Consider the following 17178-nt stretch of genomic DNA (forward strand, 5'->3'; position numbering starts at 1 on the left):
GGCAGAAAGGAAAGCTCTACAGCGGGTAGTCCATAGAGCTCAGAGGGCCATCGGAACACAGCTACCAGACTTGGAGGGCATCTACAACACACGATGCCTCAGAAAAGCCACCAGCATCCACAAAGACTCTTCACACCCCTGCAACAGTCTGTTCGAACTCCTTCCATCGGGCAGACGATACAAGGCCTTCTACGCCCGCACCTCCAGACTCAGGAACAGCTTCATCCCCAGGGCCATAGCTGCTATGAACCGGTCCTGCTGAGCCGGATGGCCACAACGCATAGATCAACTTGCACTTTACCCTGTCTAAAAACTGTTATAATTGTTTCGTTTCGTTGGGTTGCTGTTAATTACTTAAATTATTGCATCGTATGGGAGGCGCATTCCCAATCTCGTTGTACCCCTGGGTACAATGACAATAAAGATATATTGTATTGTATTGTAAACATTAACTCAAATTTCTCTTTCCACCGATGCTGCCCAACCTGCTGAGATTTTACTTTTTATATCAGATTTCCAGCATCAAAAGTTTTAACACCATTTTAAAAAATCACTACACCAACCTTAATAACCAGGCCTCGTTAAAAAAATATTTCCTGGAATTCTGCACAGTTCCAGTCCAAGCCAATGTTTGGAGTGGACGTTTTCTGACAGGAGGTCAGGGGTGAGGACGTATATTAGTACATGGTGTTCAAATAGGACAGGAGGCCTTGATGCACTGTTGGCTGATAGTGAGGGGGTTGTGGGGTGGAAGGAAGATCCAAAGCTTTGTGGGAATTGCCAAGTAGTTACCAAATTTTAGCTGATACAAAAACAAATGGTTGTAACCTTACCTCAGCAGCATACTGGATACCATCTACTGTGTGCTCTGATCCTGGAGAGCTTTCTGATCCCCAGTGAAAATGCAGCTGATTTGCCAAATAATTCTGTGAGAACCCACTGCTTATGCTCATTGACTCTGGGAGGGAAAGTTTAACTTGAAAAACAAAAGCACAATGTTATCAGCCTTTTCTCCAAAGCAAGGGGAAAACATATGTGACAGCACTAACAGGCCGTTTAACACTTTGAATTAGTACTGATAAAAGTCTAAAATTACACCTTGCTTCTGTGTCAATCATGCTTAAAGTTACACTTTGAGAAAAACTAAAGTGCATCATATTGGGGAAAAAAAAGTGTTATAAAAATTGGAATTTCAATTTTCACTTGCACCAGCCATAATCAAACCCTGACATTGAATTATAATATAATAATACTTAAAATATAAAGAATATAAAATGTTATATTTGTAATGTATTCATGCATATTCATGTGCTATGTTAATGAGTGGGTGTTCATTATAAGCTGAGAATGCTGGGTAATAAAGGCTGGCGCGATTCTGGCAACGAATGTGTGAGTGTACTTTATCTTAATGCCGTGCTGAACATAACAAAATTGGCGATGAAGAAGGGATTGATAAGGAGACTGAGTTTGTTTTCTCCCTCATGCTAGCATAGCTTTTTTACTGCTAAGTTTTAGGTGCTTTGCTACACCAGAACAGGCAGGAAATCGGGGTTAGTGCAAAAACTTTCCTCGTTCCTTTGTTTCAAAAGAAGAAAAGAGGGACAAAATGGTGGCGTCCACGGGCCTGGGCATCTTTGACAAAAGTAGAGAGCCGTTCAGCTCCTATATGGAAAGAGCAAACATGTTCTTCATGGCAAATAACATCACGGAGCTTAATAGTGAGGGAGGGGTAGTGGCTGCAACAAATAAGGCCATTCACAAACGCATGAAAGTGTACGGCACACTCGTGAATCTCCTTGCGCCCATAAAGGCAAAAGATGTGCCATTATAAAGAAGTTGGAGGAGCATTTCAACCCAAAGCCTCTGGAAAATGCAGAAAGCTACAAATTCGGCACGAGAAACTATAAGCAAAACGAAACAATCAGTGAGTACATTGTTGCCTTGAAAAACTTAACATTGTACTGTAACTTTGGAACCTTTCTCGAACGAGCACTACGCGTCAGATTTGTTTGTGGTCTAGTGGACGAACGAATTCAGTCCAAACTCATGAGCACTCCAGATCTTACATTCGAGAAAGCATGCAAGATTGCTACCACAATGGAGATGGCATCAAAGAATGCCCGTGAGTTTCGTCCACCACATACTGCAGTGGCCGTGTACAGTCACAAAGCAGCGCCTATGGCCAAACCAAAAGGGGCTAAACAGAAAACGAAGTATGGCGGGGAGCCGAGTGCAGCCAATTGTTATCGCTGCAACGGTAATCACCCATCCTAATCCTGTCAGTTCAAAACAGCTAAGTGCTATAATTGCCAGAAGAAAGGCCATATCGCCTCAGCATGTTGGGCCAAGCTTAAAGTGGGAAACACGCGACCAGAAAGGAGTTCATAACTTAGAGATGAACCCAGGTGACAATGAACTTGGGTTGTACATCATTTGTGCAACCGATGTCGATAAGCCTATAACCAGCCAAGGCAAGGACTTTCGAATTAAACTATTGGTTAATGAAGTTAATTGATATGTGTATTGACACGGCAGCAGACTGTTGGGTCATCAGCAAAGACCCGTACGAAACAAAGATACCATTGTCACAATTCTCACAGACACCATTGTCCGAGAATAAGGTCAAGCTGAGAACCTACTCGGGGAAAGCCTTGGAGACATGCGGACAAATGAATTGTAAAGTTCAGTGTAATGGCCAGTCAGTAACCCTGCCCATCATAGTGGCCAGCTACAGAAATAAACCAACCCTCCTTGGAAAGGATTGGCTGAGTAGAATAAAATTAGACTGGAAGAACAATTTCAGCGTCGATGTGCCCAAATCACGTCTTGAAAATGTCGTAAGCAAACATGCTGAAATATTTGCCGATAGTTACACCGGAATAACAGGGTACTCTGCACACATTCGACTTAAGCAAGATGTGAGACCTGTGTATTGTCGACCAAGACCAGTACCATATACGCTAAAGCAACAAGTAGAGCAAGCTGTGTTGCTTGGGAAGTAGTGTGTGGGGATTGTGTGGGGATAGTAAGGAGTAAAACCTGTGTGATCTCCCGGACTAGTTTCGATCGCCTAGCTTGGGGTCGGAGAGGAATTTCCCGGATTTTTTCCCAAATTGGCCTGGGTTTTTTATCCGGTTTTTCGCCTCTCCCATGAGATCACTCAGTTCTTTTGGGTGGGCGGTTGGAGCGGTTGGAGTAGCGGCCGGGCGGTAGGTTTAGTAACCGAGCGCGGGGCTTTGTTTGGAGAGTATGACTGCCAGGGCAGTTTTTTGTTCTGGGTGTCGGATGTGGGGAATCTGGGAGTCTGATAGTCTTCCAGACATCCACATCTGCGCCAGGTGTGACGAGATGGGGCTCCTAAGGGACCGTATTAGGAACCTGGAGCGGCAGATTGATGACCTCCGTCTGATCAGGGAGAGTGAGGAGGTTATAGATAGGAGTTACAGAGAGGTGGTCACTCCTAGACCACGGGAGGTAGACAAGTGGGTCACTGTTAGGGGGGGCAAGGAACAGAGGCAGGGACTAGGGAGTACCCCGGTGGCTGTACCCCTTGGAAATAAGTACTCCTGTTTAAGTACTGTGGGGGGGACAGCCTACCTGGGGGCAACGACGGTGCCCGGGCCTCTGGCAAGGAGTCCGGCCCTGTTGCTCAGAAGGGTAGGGAAAGGAAGAGGAGAGCAGTAGTAATAGGGGACTCTATAGTGAGGGGGTCAGATAGGCGTTTCTGTGGACGCAGTCGGGAGACCCGGATGGTGGTTTGCCTCCCTGGTGCCGGTGTCCGGGATGTGTCTGAGCGTGTCCAGGATATCCTGAAAGGGGAGGGAGAGGAGCCAGAGGTCGTGGTACATATAGGTACCAACAATATAGGTAGGATAAGGGAAGAGGTCCTGAAAGGAGAATTCAGGGGGCTAGGAAGAGAGTTTAAAAAAAGGACTTCCAAAGTAATAATCTCAGGCTTACTGCCTGTGCCACGCGATAGTGAGAATAGGAATGGAGTGAGGTGGAGGATAAATACGTGGCTGAGGAACTGGTGCAGGGAGCAGGGTTTCAAGTTTCTGGATCATTGGGACCTCTTCTGGGGGAAGTATGACCTGTACAAAAAGGACGGGTTGCATCTGAACCCGAGGGGAACCAATATCCTGGCGGGGAGATTTGCTAAAATAACTGCGGAGACTTTAAACTAGTACGGTTGGGGGGAGGGACTCAAACACAGATAGCTAATAGGCAGTGTGTGAGGCAGGAGGCAGAAAAGGGAAACACTCAGACCCAATATGTAGGATAGAAAGAAGGGAAAAGAAATAAACTGAGAATAAGAAATGATGGGTCCCTTAAATGTGTATATTTTAATGCTAGGAGCATTGTAAGAAAGGTGGATGAGCTTAGAGCCTGGATTGACATCTGGAAGTATGATGTTGTGGCGATCAGTGAAACATGGTTGCAGGAGGGTTGCGATTGGCAATTAAATATTCCAGGATTTCATTGTTTCAGATGTGATAGAATCGGAGGGGCAAGAGGTGGGGGTGTTGCATTGCTTGTCAGGGAGGATATCACAGCAGTGCTTTGGCAGGACAGACTAGAAGGCTCGATTAAGGAGGCTGTTTGGGTGGAACTCAGAAATGAGAAAGGTTTAGCAACACTTATAGGGGTGTATTATAGACCGCCAAATAGGGAACGAGAATTGGAAGAGCAAATATGTAAGGAGATAGCAGATATTAGTAGTAAGCACAGAGTGGTGATTGTGGGTGATTTCAATTTTCCGTATATAGACTGGGAATCACATTCTGTTAAAGGGCTGGATGGTTTGGAGTTTGTAAAATGTGTGCAGGATAGTTTTTTGCAGCAATACGTAGAGGTGCCTACCAGAGAAGGGGCAGTGTTGGACCTCCTGTTAGGAAATGAGATGGGTCAGGTGACAGAGGTATGTGTTGAGGAGCACTTTGGGTCTAGTGATCATAATGCCATTAGTTTCAATATCATTATGGAGAAGGTCAAATCTGGACCAAGGGTTGAGATTTTGGATTGGAGAAAGGCTAATTTTGAGGAGATGAGAAAGGATTTAAAAGGAGTGAAATGGAAATTGTTGTTTTATGAAAAGGATATAATAGAGAAATGGAGGATATTTAAAGGTGACATTTTGAGAGTACAGAGTCTTTATGTCCCTGTTCGGTGGAAAGGAAAGAATAATAATTTGAAAGAGCCGTGGTTTTCCAGGGAAATTGGACACGGTTCGGAAAAAGAGGGAGATATACAATAAATATAAGCGGCAGGGAGTAAATGAGGTTCTTGAGGAATATAAAGAATGTAAAAGGAATCTTAAAAAGGAAATTAGAAAAGCGAAAAAAAGATATGAGGCTGCTTTGGCAAGTAATGTAAAAGTAAACCCCAAGGGGTTCTACAGATATGTCAATAGCAAAAGGATAGTGAGGGATAAAATTGGTCCATTAGAGAGTCAGAGTGGACAGCTATGTGCTGAGCCGGAAGAAATGGGGGAGATATTAAACAATTTCTTTTCTTCGGTATTTACCGAGGAGAAGGATATTGAATTATGTGAGGTAAGCGAAACAAGTAGAGTAGTGATGGAAATTAGGAGGATTAAAGAAGAGGAGGTACGGACACTTTTGAAGAATATAAAAGTGGATAAGTCTCCAGGTCCTGATAGGATATTCCCTAGGACATTGAGGGAAGTTAGTGCAGAAATAGCAGGGGCTATGACGGAAATATTTCAAACGTCATTAGAAACAGGGATGGTGCCGGAAGATTGGCGCATTGCGCATGTTGTGCCTTTGTTTAAAAAAGGTTCTAAAAGTAAACCTAGCAATTATAGACCTATTAGTTTGACGTCTGTGGTGGGAAAATTAATGGAAAAGATACTTAGGGACAATATATATAATTATTTGGATAATCAAGGCCTGATTAGAAACAGTCAACATGGATTTGTGCCTGGAAGGTCATGTTTGACTAATCTTCTTGAATTTTTTGAAGAGGTTACCAGGGAAATTGATAAGGGCAAGGCTGTGGATGTTGTCTATATGGACTTCAGTAAGGCATTTGACAAGGTTCCACATGGAAGGTTGATTAAGAAGGTTAAATCGTTGGGTATTAATAGTGAGGTTGCAAGATGGATTCAACAATGGCTGAATGGGAGATACCAGAGGGTAACGGTTGACAATTGTATGTCAGGTTGGAGGCCAGTGTCTAGTGGAGTGCCCCAAGGATCTGTGTTGGGTCCACTGTTGTTTGTCATTTACATTAATGATCTGGATGATGGTGTGGCAAATTGGATTAGTAAATATGCAGATGATACTAAGATAGGTGGAGTAGTTGATAGTGAGGTAGATTTTCAAAGTCTACAGAGAGACTTGGGCCTTTTGGAAGGGTGGGCTGAAAGATGGCAGATGGAGTTTAATGCTGATAAGTGTGAGGTGCTGCATTTTGGTAGGACAAATCAAAATAGGACGTACAGGGTAAATGGTAGGGAATTGAGGAATGCAGTGGAACAGAGGGATCTGGGAATAACTGTGCATTGTTCCCTGAAGGTGGAATCTCATGTGGATAGGGTGGTGAAGAAGGCGTTTGGTATGCTTGCCTTTATAAATCAGAGCATCGAGTATAGAAGTTGGGATGTAATGTTGAAATTGTACAGGGCATTGGTGAGGCCGAATCTGGAGTATGGTGTGCAGTTCTGGTCGCCAAATTATAGGAAGGATGTCAACAAAATGGAGAGGGTACAGAGGAGATTTACTAGAATGTTGCCTGGGTTTCAGCACTTAGGCTACAGAGAGAGGTGGAACAGGTTGGGTCTTTATTCTTTGGAGCGTAGAAGGTTGAGGGGGGACTTGATAGAGGTTTTTAAAATTTTGAGAGGGACGGACAGAGTTGACGTGGGTAGGCTTTTCCCTTTGAGAGTGGGGAAGATTCCAACAAGGGGACATAGCTTCAGAATTGAGGGACAAAGGTTTAGGGGTAACATGAGGGGGAACTTCTTTACTCAGAGGGTTGTGGCTGTATGGAATGGGCTTCCGGTGGAAGTGGTGGAGGCTGGCTCGATTTTATTATTTAAGAGTAAATTGGATAGGTATATGGATAAGAGGGGATTAGAGGGTTATGGTCTGAGTGCAGGTAGATGAGACAAGGTCAGGGAGAATGGTCGGCGTGGACTGGTAGGGCTGGACAGGCCTGTTTCCATGCTGTAGTTGTTATATGTTATATGTTATATGTTATAAAAGAACTCAACAGGTTGGAGCAGAATGGAGTACTCGTGAAGACAGACCAGAGCAACTGGGCAACGCCAATTGTGGCTGTACCCAAGGCTGACAAAACTGTTTGACTATGCGGTGACTACAAAGTCACAGTCAACCAAGCCGTTGACGACGAATAGTATCCTTTGCCAACCTCGCAGGATCTGTACGCAGAACTTAGCAGAGTAAGAGTCTTCACTAAACTGGATTTGTCTCAGGCTTAGGCCCAACTCAATGGCGACAAAGAAAGTCAGCAGTGCGTGACTATCAACACACATCAGGGCTTGTATTCCTATACAAAGCTGCCCTATGGCATGAAATCTTCCCCGAAAATCTTTCAGTCCGTCATGGACAAAATGTTGCAAGGCATTCCACACTGCGTGTGCAACCAGGATAATCTACTGATATTCACAGAGAGCATGGAAGAACGTCTGGAAATCCTCAAGCAAGTTCTCACACGACTGAACTGCCACAATGTAAAACTGTGACAAAGCAAACTGGACTCAAAGTAGGCGCCAAAGGACTGCGCCCTGTGAAGGCGAAAGTTGAAGCAATTGTGAATGCTCCAAAGGCCAACAATGTGTCAGAGCAACGATCATTCCTTGGGATGGTGCAGTTCTATGCACGATTCCTTCCAGATTTAGCAACCGTGCTATGGGATGGACATCAAAGCAGGCATTGCGGAGCTTGGGAACAATAAGGTTGGTAGCTGTGGAGGGAAGTTCGCCAGAGGTGATGAGATTGGAAACAATCTGGAAGATCATGGCCTGGTGTTCATCTGTGGGGTCCTGGTCAAGGGGATAGCATGAGGAGATGTTCGAGAGCTGACACCTGGCCTCAGCACGATAGAGGTCAGCCTGCCAGACTACAGCAGCACCTCCCTTGGCAGCCAGTTTAAGAACAATGTTGTGATTGTTGAGAGTGAGTGGATGATTGCGTTCAGAGAGGGTGAGATTGGAATGGGTAAGGGAAGTGGTGAAGTCAAAACTGTTGATGTCGTGCCAGCAATTGGCCATCTAGTCCACCAGGTGTACACTCTCCACACAAACTTCATCCAATCGATTCATTACATTTACAATTCAAATATATTTCCTTCAAGAACTACCACGTTACATGCCACAAAACACAAAGTGCTGGAGGAAATCAGCAGGTCAGTCAGCATCGGTGGAGGGAATGGGCAGGTGACATTTCTGAAGAAATGTTTCCTGTCCATTCCCTTCAGAGATACTGTCTGACCTGCTAAATTCTTCCATTATTTCTTGTTTTGTTCAAGATACCAGTTTCTGCAGTTCCTCGTGTCTCCATGTTAACAAAATAAAAAGGATTAGTTTATTATCAACTTGCTCATGGGAAGCGACAACAACATTTTCGTCTTTGAGTAAAGCAGTATTGGAGAAGAGAGGAAAATTCATATCAGGGAATGTTGCTGTTTCCATTCTACATATTGTGCAAAATTCAGTACAGGAAATGAAACCAATAAATATGACCTAGCACGTCTGTTTAATGGTGCTCAGGAAATGTATTCATATTAAGGGCAAAACATGCCTTTGCACCAAATATGAAAAGAGGAATTGTAACTTGGGCAACTTGTGTGGAAGAGCATGTAACAGTTTTTTTCAGTGAAATATAGAAATTAATTTTCCCACATGTTTTAGTGGGACATGGTTGTGCAGCTACTTAAATCCATGTTGATGATTTAGATGAAGGGACTGAGTATATTCTAATCAAATTGGCCAGTGAGACAAACATTGGTGGGTGAGCAAGTTGTGAAAAGGACATGGAGCCTGGCGAGGGATATCTAGGTCCACCACTGATTTTCCTGCAACTGGTGACCAGCGCCTCCTTTAATCCGGATGAAACTACGAGAACGCACTTGAAATCCCCCCCACAGAAGTCACCCTGAAAATGTTGCGCCGAAGCTGGGTGAGGCGGCCGATCTTGACCTCATTGGAACTTCCGCGCCGATCGGCGGGTTGAATTTGCCCCCTGTGGCTGGGGCTCTGGAACTCTGGCCCGGCCAGAGCCGGCAGATCCGTTCCCATAGCCGATTTCTGTGGCCGACTTCACGGTCTGATATCTCGGCTCCTCGGTAGCTTAGCCGGACCGTTCCAATACCGTTGGGACGTCTTTCGGAGGCCGTGACCGCTGTTGGTTCGGCAAAACAGATAATCCGGAAATTCCTTGGAATACTTGGACATAGATTACACGAGTGGACAGCAATGTGGCAGATGAAGAATAGTGTGGGAACATGTGGAAACGCTTCATACATCGTAGCTGCTGCATGCACCTCATGGCATCACCAGTTTTTGATGATCGTGCTACTCACAGTTCACCAGCAAGTCACTGGGATTTGGGCAGAGGTGGACATTTCTAATTAATTTACGTGGAAGAATAGTTTCAGATGGATTCAGAAGCAGCAGTCAGCTTTTAAATAAATAAAAGTTTAGATACCAACTGCTGGGAAGATAAAAAGAATATTTTGTTCCTTCATGTACAAGGGTTACAAAAATATTTAAGTTTGTGGTTGTGACATAGAGGTTGTGGGAAAATTCATTTCTATATTTCACCGAGAAACCTGTTGCACACGCATTGTCCAAATTACAATTTCTCTGTTCATATTTAGTGCAAAGGCATGTTTTGCACTTAACATTAATAAATTTCCTGAACACCATTAAACAGAAGTGTTAGATCATATTTATTCTGCCACAAGTCCTGTCCAACACAATATTAAATGGATACTGTATTTTTTTTTAAAAGCTTCTTATTCTCTGCATCATACCATTTATAGTACAGAGGAAATACCACTTGCAAAGAGAAATTCAATACAAAAGCAAGAAAATCATCTGAGGAAATAAAGTGCAGGAGGGAACAGCAGATGTTGATTTACACCGAACACACACAAAATGATGGAATAACAGCGGGACAGGCAGCATCTCTGGGTAGAAGGAATGGGTGATGTTTCGGGTCGAGACCCTTCTTCAAAATGAAATGGGCGAATGACAAACAAAAAGGAATACCATAGTTTTGGACTTACCTGTGTGTCCATTATTAGTTAAATTGAGTAATGTTGTTTCTGGTAAACTGTATCCCTCAAGAGTGATTTTAGGAAGGTTTTTGTTGACAATGGTTTTACCGATTTCAACATTGATTGGAGATTGTGATTTCCTATCACATATCTGATAGTCTTCCCTCCAGTCTTGATCTGGGGAAATCACAAACCTTCATTGGATGTGCTTTGCGAGAGAGACTGGGCAAACTATGTATTATCACTGTTATATGGAGAATTAGCAGTTACATTTTATGTACAGACGTTCCCAGACTTATGCAAGGCTTACGTCCTGCGGACCCTTGTGCAAGTTGGATGTTATGGAAGTGCTACAATGCACACATAAATTTACTATCCGATGCAGAGACCAGTGGGCTTAAAGAATTGCTTAAGTAAATGCGAGTATATGCTAGTTGCCTGTTATGCAAGTCGGGGAGTACCGGTAGTTGCAACATTTTTATACTATTCCTAATCTTTAATAATTTAAATCTATACAAGATTGGCCCTCCATTAAAGATAGTGGATGTAATTTTAATGTTGGGGCTTAGACATTTTATTTTAAGATATATTGTAATTTCGCCCCAACAACAAACATTAAAAGCGGATCCATCAACAGTGTGCATGCACAGCATAACATCCGTGAATACTTGAGCCATAAAACCCATGACATAGGAGCAGAATTAACCCATTTGGCCCATCGGCTCGAAGAGCCGAATGGCTTACTCCTGCACCTATTGTCTATCGAGTCTGCTCCACGATTCAATGGTGGCTGATCTATCTTTCCCTCTCAACCCCATTCTCCTGCCTTCTCCCCGTAATCTTAGACATTCTTGAACCATCATTGTCAGACAGGGTGACTTTGGCAGGTGGTTGTTCAAATAGAAGTTCTGCGATCAAGAAACACCCTGGAAGAAATTCCTATCACTGTTCTTTAATGAGCAGCTGCTCTCTTTGTTTGACATCGTTAAAAAATTGTACAAACAACTATTGTTGTTAATTATTAATCTTTGATGTTCCTTTCACCGTTAACATAAAATCAAGCTGTCTATTCAAACAAACACTATTACCTGTATAGCTCCAATGTTCCTGTGAAGGACCTTGTGAGGAGGAGAAAAGAATCATTAACGATTGAGAAAGTCAACAGTTTCAATAGAAAAATAACTTTGGGCCAGATCATGCGAGTTTGCTACTCTAACCACTTGCCCATTCCTCCTTTTCCACCTTGTGTGAGAAGGAACTGCAGAAGCTGGTTTAAACCGAAGATAGACACAAAAAACTGGAGTAACTCAGCGGGACAGGCAGCATCTCTGGAGAGAAGGAATGGGTGATGTTTTGGGTCGAGGCCCTTCTTCAGATGTCTATCTCCTTGTACACCTTCTTTGATGAAGAGTTCCACCCAACCTGACTCTCTATCTGGTAGGTAAACCAGACAGGCCCCATATTATGAGCAGGCCTCAGCAATGTTCCCGAGTCCCCACACTCCATGATACACCTATAGCTTCCAGCAGTCAAATCTTTTGTAAATTGCACAGGCAGACATTATCAGGGTGAGAAATCCAAGTGTAGTTTTCAGCTGAAGCATAATTAAAGAATGATAAATATCTACATCAGAGAAATACATTAACATCGGAAACACAAATGGAATCCCATTGTAATTACATGCCCTTCTAAACGTGTTGCTGAGCAGCTCCAGGATGGTAATAGAAGTCCAAGAGGCCAGTTTTAATGGGTAGTTTTCATCACAAATATTTTTTAAAGAACTGATAATGGGATAAATTAAGAACAACATTTAATAAAACTCTAATCTGCTTCTTATAACTTTGAACAAGAGTTTATATGAATTGTGCAGCTTTTAGGCAAGACAGGATTAGAAGCTGGTGGATAATTGGAAAAGACCGCATGGAAATAACTCAAACTTTGTCCAAAACCCATGTGTAAACAGCATTAAACGTATCCTCTATCTAATTGACATTTTTTCGATAAAATGGAAAAGTACCTCTTATCATATCTAGACTTGTTCTCTCCTTCAGTTTGTTTGACATGCTGTGTATTGTAAAGTCCAGGAACGTCTACCACCACTTATTAATTTGCCTCAGCTTCACTACTGCTCTTTTCAGCCTTGATAGTGCCTAGCAATATAATCTGTAACCTTCCTCCCAATTAAATGAAATGGACCTTAAGTAAACAAATTCTTTAAACCCAAACCGAGAGTATAGTTGAATAGATCCAAGCAAACCCAGTAGCAATGAGTCAACAGATTCCCCCAGCAAGGTTATTGTTTAAAGTTCTGATTAACATGGCAGTCTCACACTAATGTTAAAGTTTCAGGTTCAATTGGTGAGGCTCAAGTTTACATTCATAAGGAAAATATAATGCAGATCAACATCTGCAGATCTGCAATTTGATTGTCATAACTTACACGGGGAGTTTTAAAGTTCTCTTTTAGATTCCAAATCCTGAAATACTTCTTTAAGACTAGAATTTGTTTCTAATTCATTAATCAGCAAGGTCGCAGCACTTAATTTAGATACCCTGGCACGATTTCAAAAGCACTTCCAAGATTTTCTGCAAAATGCACTCACATTCTTGCCAATTTTTATTTTATTTTTATATTCACTGAAAGTGATTGAATCAATTTAAAGGGTTATTAAAAAGGTCTGAGACGAGCGATTGTGAAAGTCGTTAAACGAGAGGCGACTAATCTTATTTCATTAGCTATATAAATCTAGACACATTAGCAGGCAGAAGGTTTACTAGTGTGAATCTGGCTGAGTTTGAAGCACATTGGCAAAATCTGAATAGACATAAATTTGGACACTGCTACTTGGATCTCTGAATCTAACATAAAGAATACTAATTGTCTGATTAAATTCGTCTTTATGGAGTTAATTTTGTTCAAAAAATAATCATTCAGTTCAATTATTCCTTATAAATTGGTTCTGAAATCTTGCTGATTTCAACATCTGCCAATCAAAGCCCCCACCCTTTACCTTTATCCACCTGTCACTTGCCAGACTTCATTCCGTCCCCACCTCTCCTCCAGTTTCCCCCAACCCCCTCACCACAATCAGTCTGAAGAAGAGTCCTGACCCAAAACGTCACCTATTCATGTGATGCTGCCTGACCCACTGAGTTACTCCAGTACTTTGTGTCTTTTTTTAATTTTAAACAGCGTCTGCAGTTCCTTGTGCACAACAAAATGTATTGTTTCCACATAGGTTTGCCATAACGACAACGTGCCTCTTCCTGAATGCCGGGCTCTCTGGTCATGAACAACCTAGGAATCTGAATTTACCCAAATTCTACCATTCATTTTTTAAGCATATCGTAATTGTAATTAATTTATTAACCAAGTATGTTTTGCAACATACAAAGAATTTGATTTTGCCATCATCATACCAAAAAAAGCAACAAAACGCACAACTACATAAAAAATTAACATAAACATTTACCACAGCGGCTCCACCACATTCCCCACTGTGATGAAAGGCAATAAAGTCTTATCTTCTTTCCTCCCGTGGTCGGAGCAGTTGAACCATTCGCAGAACCGGGGCGATCGAAGCTCCTGGGGCTTGGAGCTCCCGAAGTCGGTCCCTAACCAGTTAAGTCTGCAGGCTCCTGTGATTGGAGCTCCTGAGGTCAATCCCTGGCAAAGGTACTGCCAGCTCCACAATGTTAGGCCGCAGTGCGGCGGAGATACCAGACGAAAAAAGTTGCATCTCCGTCGAGGAAAGAGATAAAAAAGTTTCCCCCACCCCTCACATAATACAAAACTAAAGGTACACTAAAACATGCATTTAACGACAAACTAAAACCAAAGAAAAAGACGTGACAGACCATTGGCAAGTTACTCGTAATAAAATAAATCATAGTATTCACTAATGACGGTATATAAAAACATAGCACAAAAAGTAAGGACATTTGTGTTTGGTAGATTATTTCTTTGTTGTAACAATGCTTCTTGGCATTAAACTTATACCGTTGGAAAGCCTGTTTATTTCCCTTTTAAATGGTGCCACATTTGTAAGGAACATGCATTTGTGGGATGAGCAGCAGAGCTGAGTATGTGGGTTGCGCCCATGAAAAATCTGCCGCTGTAGTATTTGCAGTCCAGGAGAGGTCCTGGGAGATGGTGGTCCCCAGGAACTTGAAGGTGGAGACCCTCTCCACTTCCTCCCCATTTATAAGAATTGGGGTAGGATCCGCTCTGTCTCCTAAAGTCCAGTACCATTTCATTTGTCTTACTGGTATTCAGTGCTAGGTTGTTTGGACAGAGCACAGACCTCGTCTCTGTATGCAGACTCCTCTCCTCCAGTGATCAGACCTACCACAGTTGGGCAGGATATCAAATAATGATGATATGCCGTACAGGAAGGAGAATGAAAACTTCGTACCCAGGTGCCAAAACAACAACCTTTCTCCCAATGTCAGCAAAGGAGATTGTGATTGACTTCAAGAAGCGAAACAGTACATACACATTTGATACATTGATGGCACCAAAGTAGAGATGGTTGAACGCTTCATGTTAGTAGTTATAAACATCACCAGGAATTAGTCCTAGACCAGCCACAACGGCCAAGAAAACCAACGCCCTACTTGCTTAGAAGGCTTAGGAAGTTCAGCATATCCCAATAACTCTCACCAACTTCTACAGATGTGCCGTAGAAAGCATTTTATCAGGATTCATCACAGCTTGATTTAGGAACAGCTCCATCTAAGAGCACAAGAAATTGCAAAGTTATGGACCATCACATAAACCAACCTCCCTTCCATGGACTCCATCTACATATTCACTACCTTGGCAAGGTCACCAGCATAATCAAGGACAGTCTCACCCTGGTCACTTCCTCTTCTTCCCTTTCCCACCAGGCAAGAGGCACAGAAGTTTGAAAATGCACACTCCAGACTCGGACAGTTTCTTCCCAGCTGTTATCAGGCAACAATCATCCTCATCATCTAGAGTGCGGTCCTGACCTTCCATCTATCTCATTGGAGACCTTTGAACTATCTTTAATCTGACTTCATCTTGCACTAAACAATATACCCTTCATCCTGTATCTATATATTGTGGACAGTTTGGTTGTAATCATATCTTTTCATTGACTGGACACCACACAACAAAACAGCATTTCACCGTACCTTGGTTCACAAGACAATAAACTAAACTAAACAGAACTAGTCGTACATTACACAAAGGAAGGTTGTGATTGTTAAAGGTCAACCATTTCAGCCTCAAACTCTTCATGACCACATCCCTTGGCTCTGTTGCTTCACAATGACCTTCCATTTATCAGAAGGTGGGTAGTGTTGGAATATTGTCTGAAGATTTCACAATGTTCAGTTCCAATTGTGATTGCTCAGCAACCAAAGCATTCCATGCCTATATTCAGCAAAAAAAACAATGATACAATAGCTACTTTGTGCAACACAAAGGTGCCCCATAATGATCAATCCAACAGAAGAGATTGCGGTTACTTCCTCTTGACATTCAATGCCAATATCGCAGCTGAGACCCTGCCATCAGCAGCTAGGGACTCACCATTGACTGGAAGTGAGAGTAGGTCAGAGGCTGGATACCCTGCAGTGAGTGACTAACTTCTTGGCACAAACCTTTCCTCCATCTCAAAGCACAAGTCACGTGCATGATTAAATGCCCTTTGCTGGCTTTGATTACATCTCCGACAACTATCAAAAAATTCGATAGTGTCAAGTGTCCGATGGAATCATACTTGATTCACTACAGTAACTATTCCCTCCACACCAACTGCAGTGCACATTTATAAAATGCACCACAGCTGCCCAACTCAGTACTTGCAGTCTCTACCACCAGAAAGGACAAGACCCAAGGGGATAAGGCCATGGGAACATCACCACCCACAGGATGTTCTCCAATTCAAGCACTCTTCCCATTTGGGAAATGTGTTACTGGGTCTAAATCCTGGATTTTCTGACTGGGTGGCACAGCGGGAGAGTAGACCGGGAGAGTAGACCGAGCAGTAGAGTTGCTGCCTTATTACGTCAGAGACCCAGGTTCGATCCTGACTACAGGTGCTGTCTGTACAGAGTTTGTACATTGTCCCAGTGTCCTGCATGGGTGTTCTCTGGAAGCTCCAGTTTCCTCCTACACTCCAAAGACATATAGGTTTGTAGGCTAATTGGTTTGGTGAAATTGTAAATTGTCCCTAGTGTGTGTAGGTATAATGTTAGTTGCGGGGATTGCTGGTCGGCGGAGACTAGGTGGGCTGAAGGGCCCGTTTCCGCACTGTATCTCTAAACTAAACTGTTTTGTTAGTAAAATTGCAGAGGTTCAAGAAGGTGGCTTACCACACCTTCTCAAGTGCTATTAGGGATGGACTGCAAATGCTAGCAATCCATGCGTCTTAAAAAGTAAATAGAAAGTAACAGAGTCATGATGCAAGTAGAACTGTTCCAAGTTTATGAAATAATATTTAACTTTTTAAATAAACTTTTTACGGTTGAAAGTCCTCAATATTTCTACAAATTTTCTATCAACTATTTGAAATAGCTTGTCTAAGATTTTACATATTTAATTACATATAAAAAAGTTAAATGTTCCAAAATATGAATCAAGTGCAATTTTCCTCTGAAATCTATTCTCAATTTTTGACTTTTACATCATGTGTAAAAGCATCATGAAGAAATGTGCAGCACGATGGCGCAGCAGTAGAGTTGCTGCCTTACAGCGCTTGTAGCGCCAGAAACCCAGTTTCAATTCCGACTACGGATGCTGTCTGTACGTTCTCCCCGTGACCTCATGGGTTTTCTTCGAGATCTTCGGCTTCCTCACACACTCCAAAGACGTACAGGTTTGTAGGTTAATTGGTTTTATATACATGTAAATTGTCCCTGGTGTATGTAGGATGATGTTAATGT

At 42.7% G+C, this 17178-nt stretch overlaps 1 protein-coding gene across 2 annotated transcripts in view; it reads right to left on the reverse strand.

Annotated features, from left to right (window-relative positions):
* The window catches only part of ca9 (carbonic anhydrase IX), a 95826-nt gene that overhangs the window by 68104 nt on the left and 10544 nt on the right, over positions 1-17178 (reverse strand). Inside the window, exons 1-4 of one of the 2 annotated variants that reach the window (XM_078409825.1) lie at positions 13737-13846; positions 11352-11381; positions 10273-10440; positions 834-976 (exon numbers count right to left, since the gene is read on the reverse strand). In XM_078409825.1, coding sequence (XP_078265951.1) covers positions 834-976; positions 10273-10440; positions 11352-11381; positions 13737-13755 — 360 coding nt within the window. In that variant the 5' untranslated portion in view covers positions 13756-13846. Of the gene's footprint in view, positions 1-833; positions 977-10272; positions 10441-11351; positions 11382-13736; positions 13847-17178 lie in introns of those variants that run through there. The other variant, XM_078409821.1, reaches the window with a different exon arrangement.

Source organism: Rhinoraja longicauda, chromosome 1, assembly GCF_053455715.1.
Source record: "Rhinoraja longicauda isolate Sanriku21f chromosome 1, sRhiLon1.1, whole genome shotgun sequence".
In the NCBI taxonomy this organism is placed as follows: Eukaryota; Metazoa; Chordata; class Chondrichthyes; order Rajiformes; family Arhynchobatidae; genus Rhinoraja; species Rhinoraja longicauda.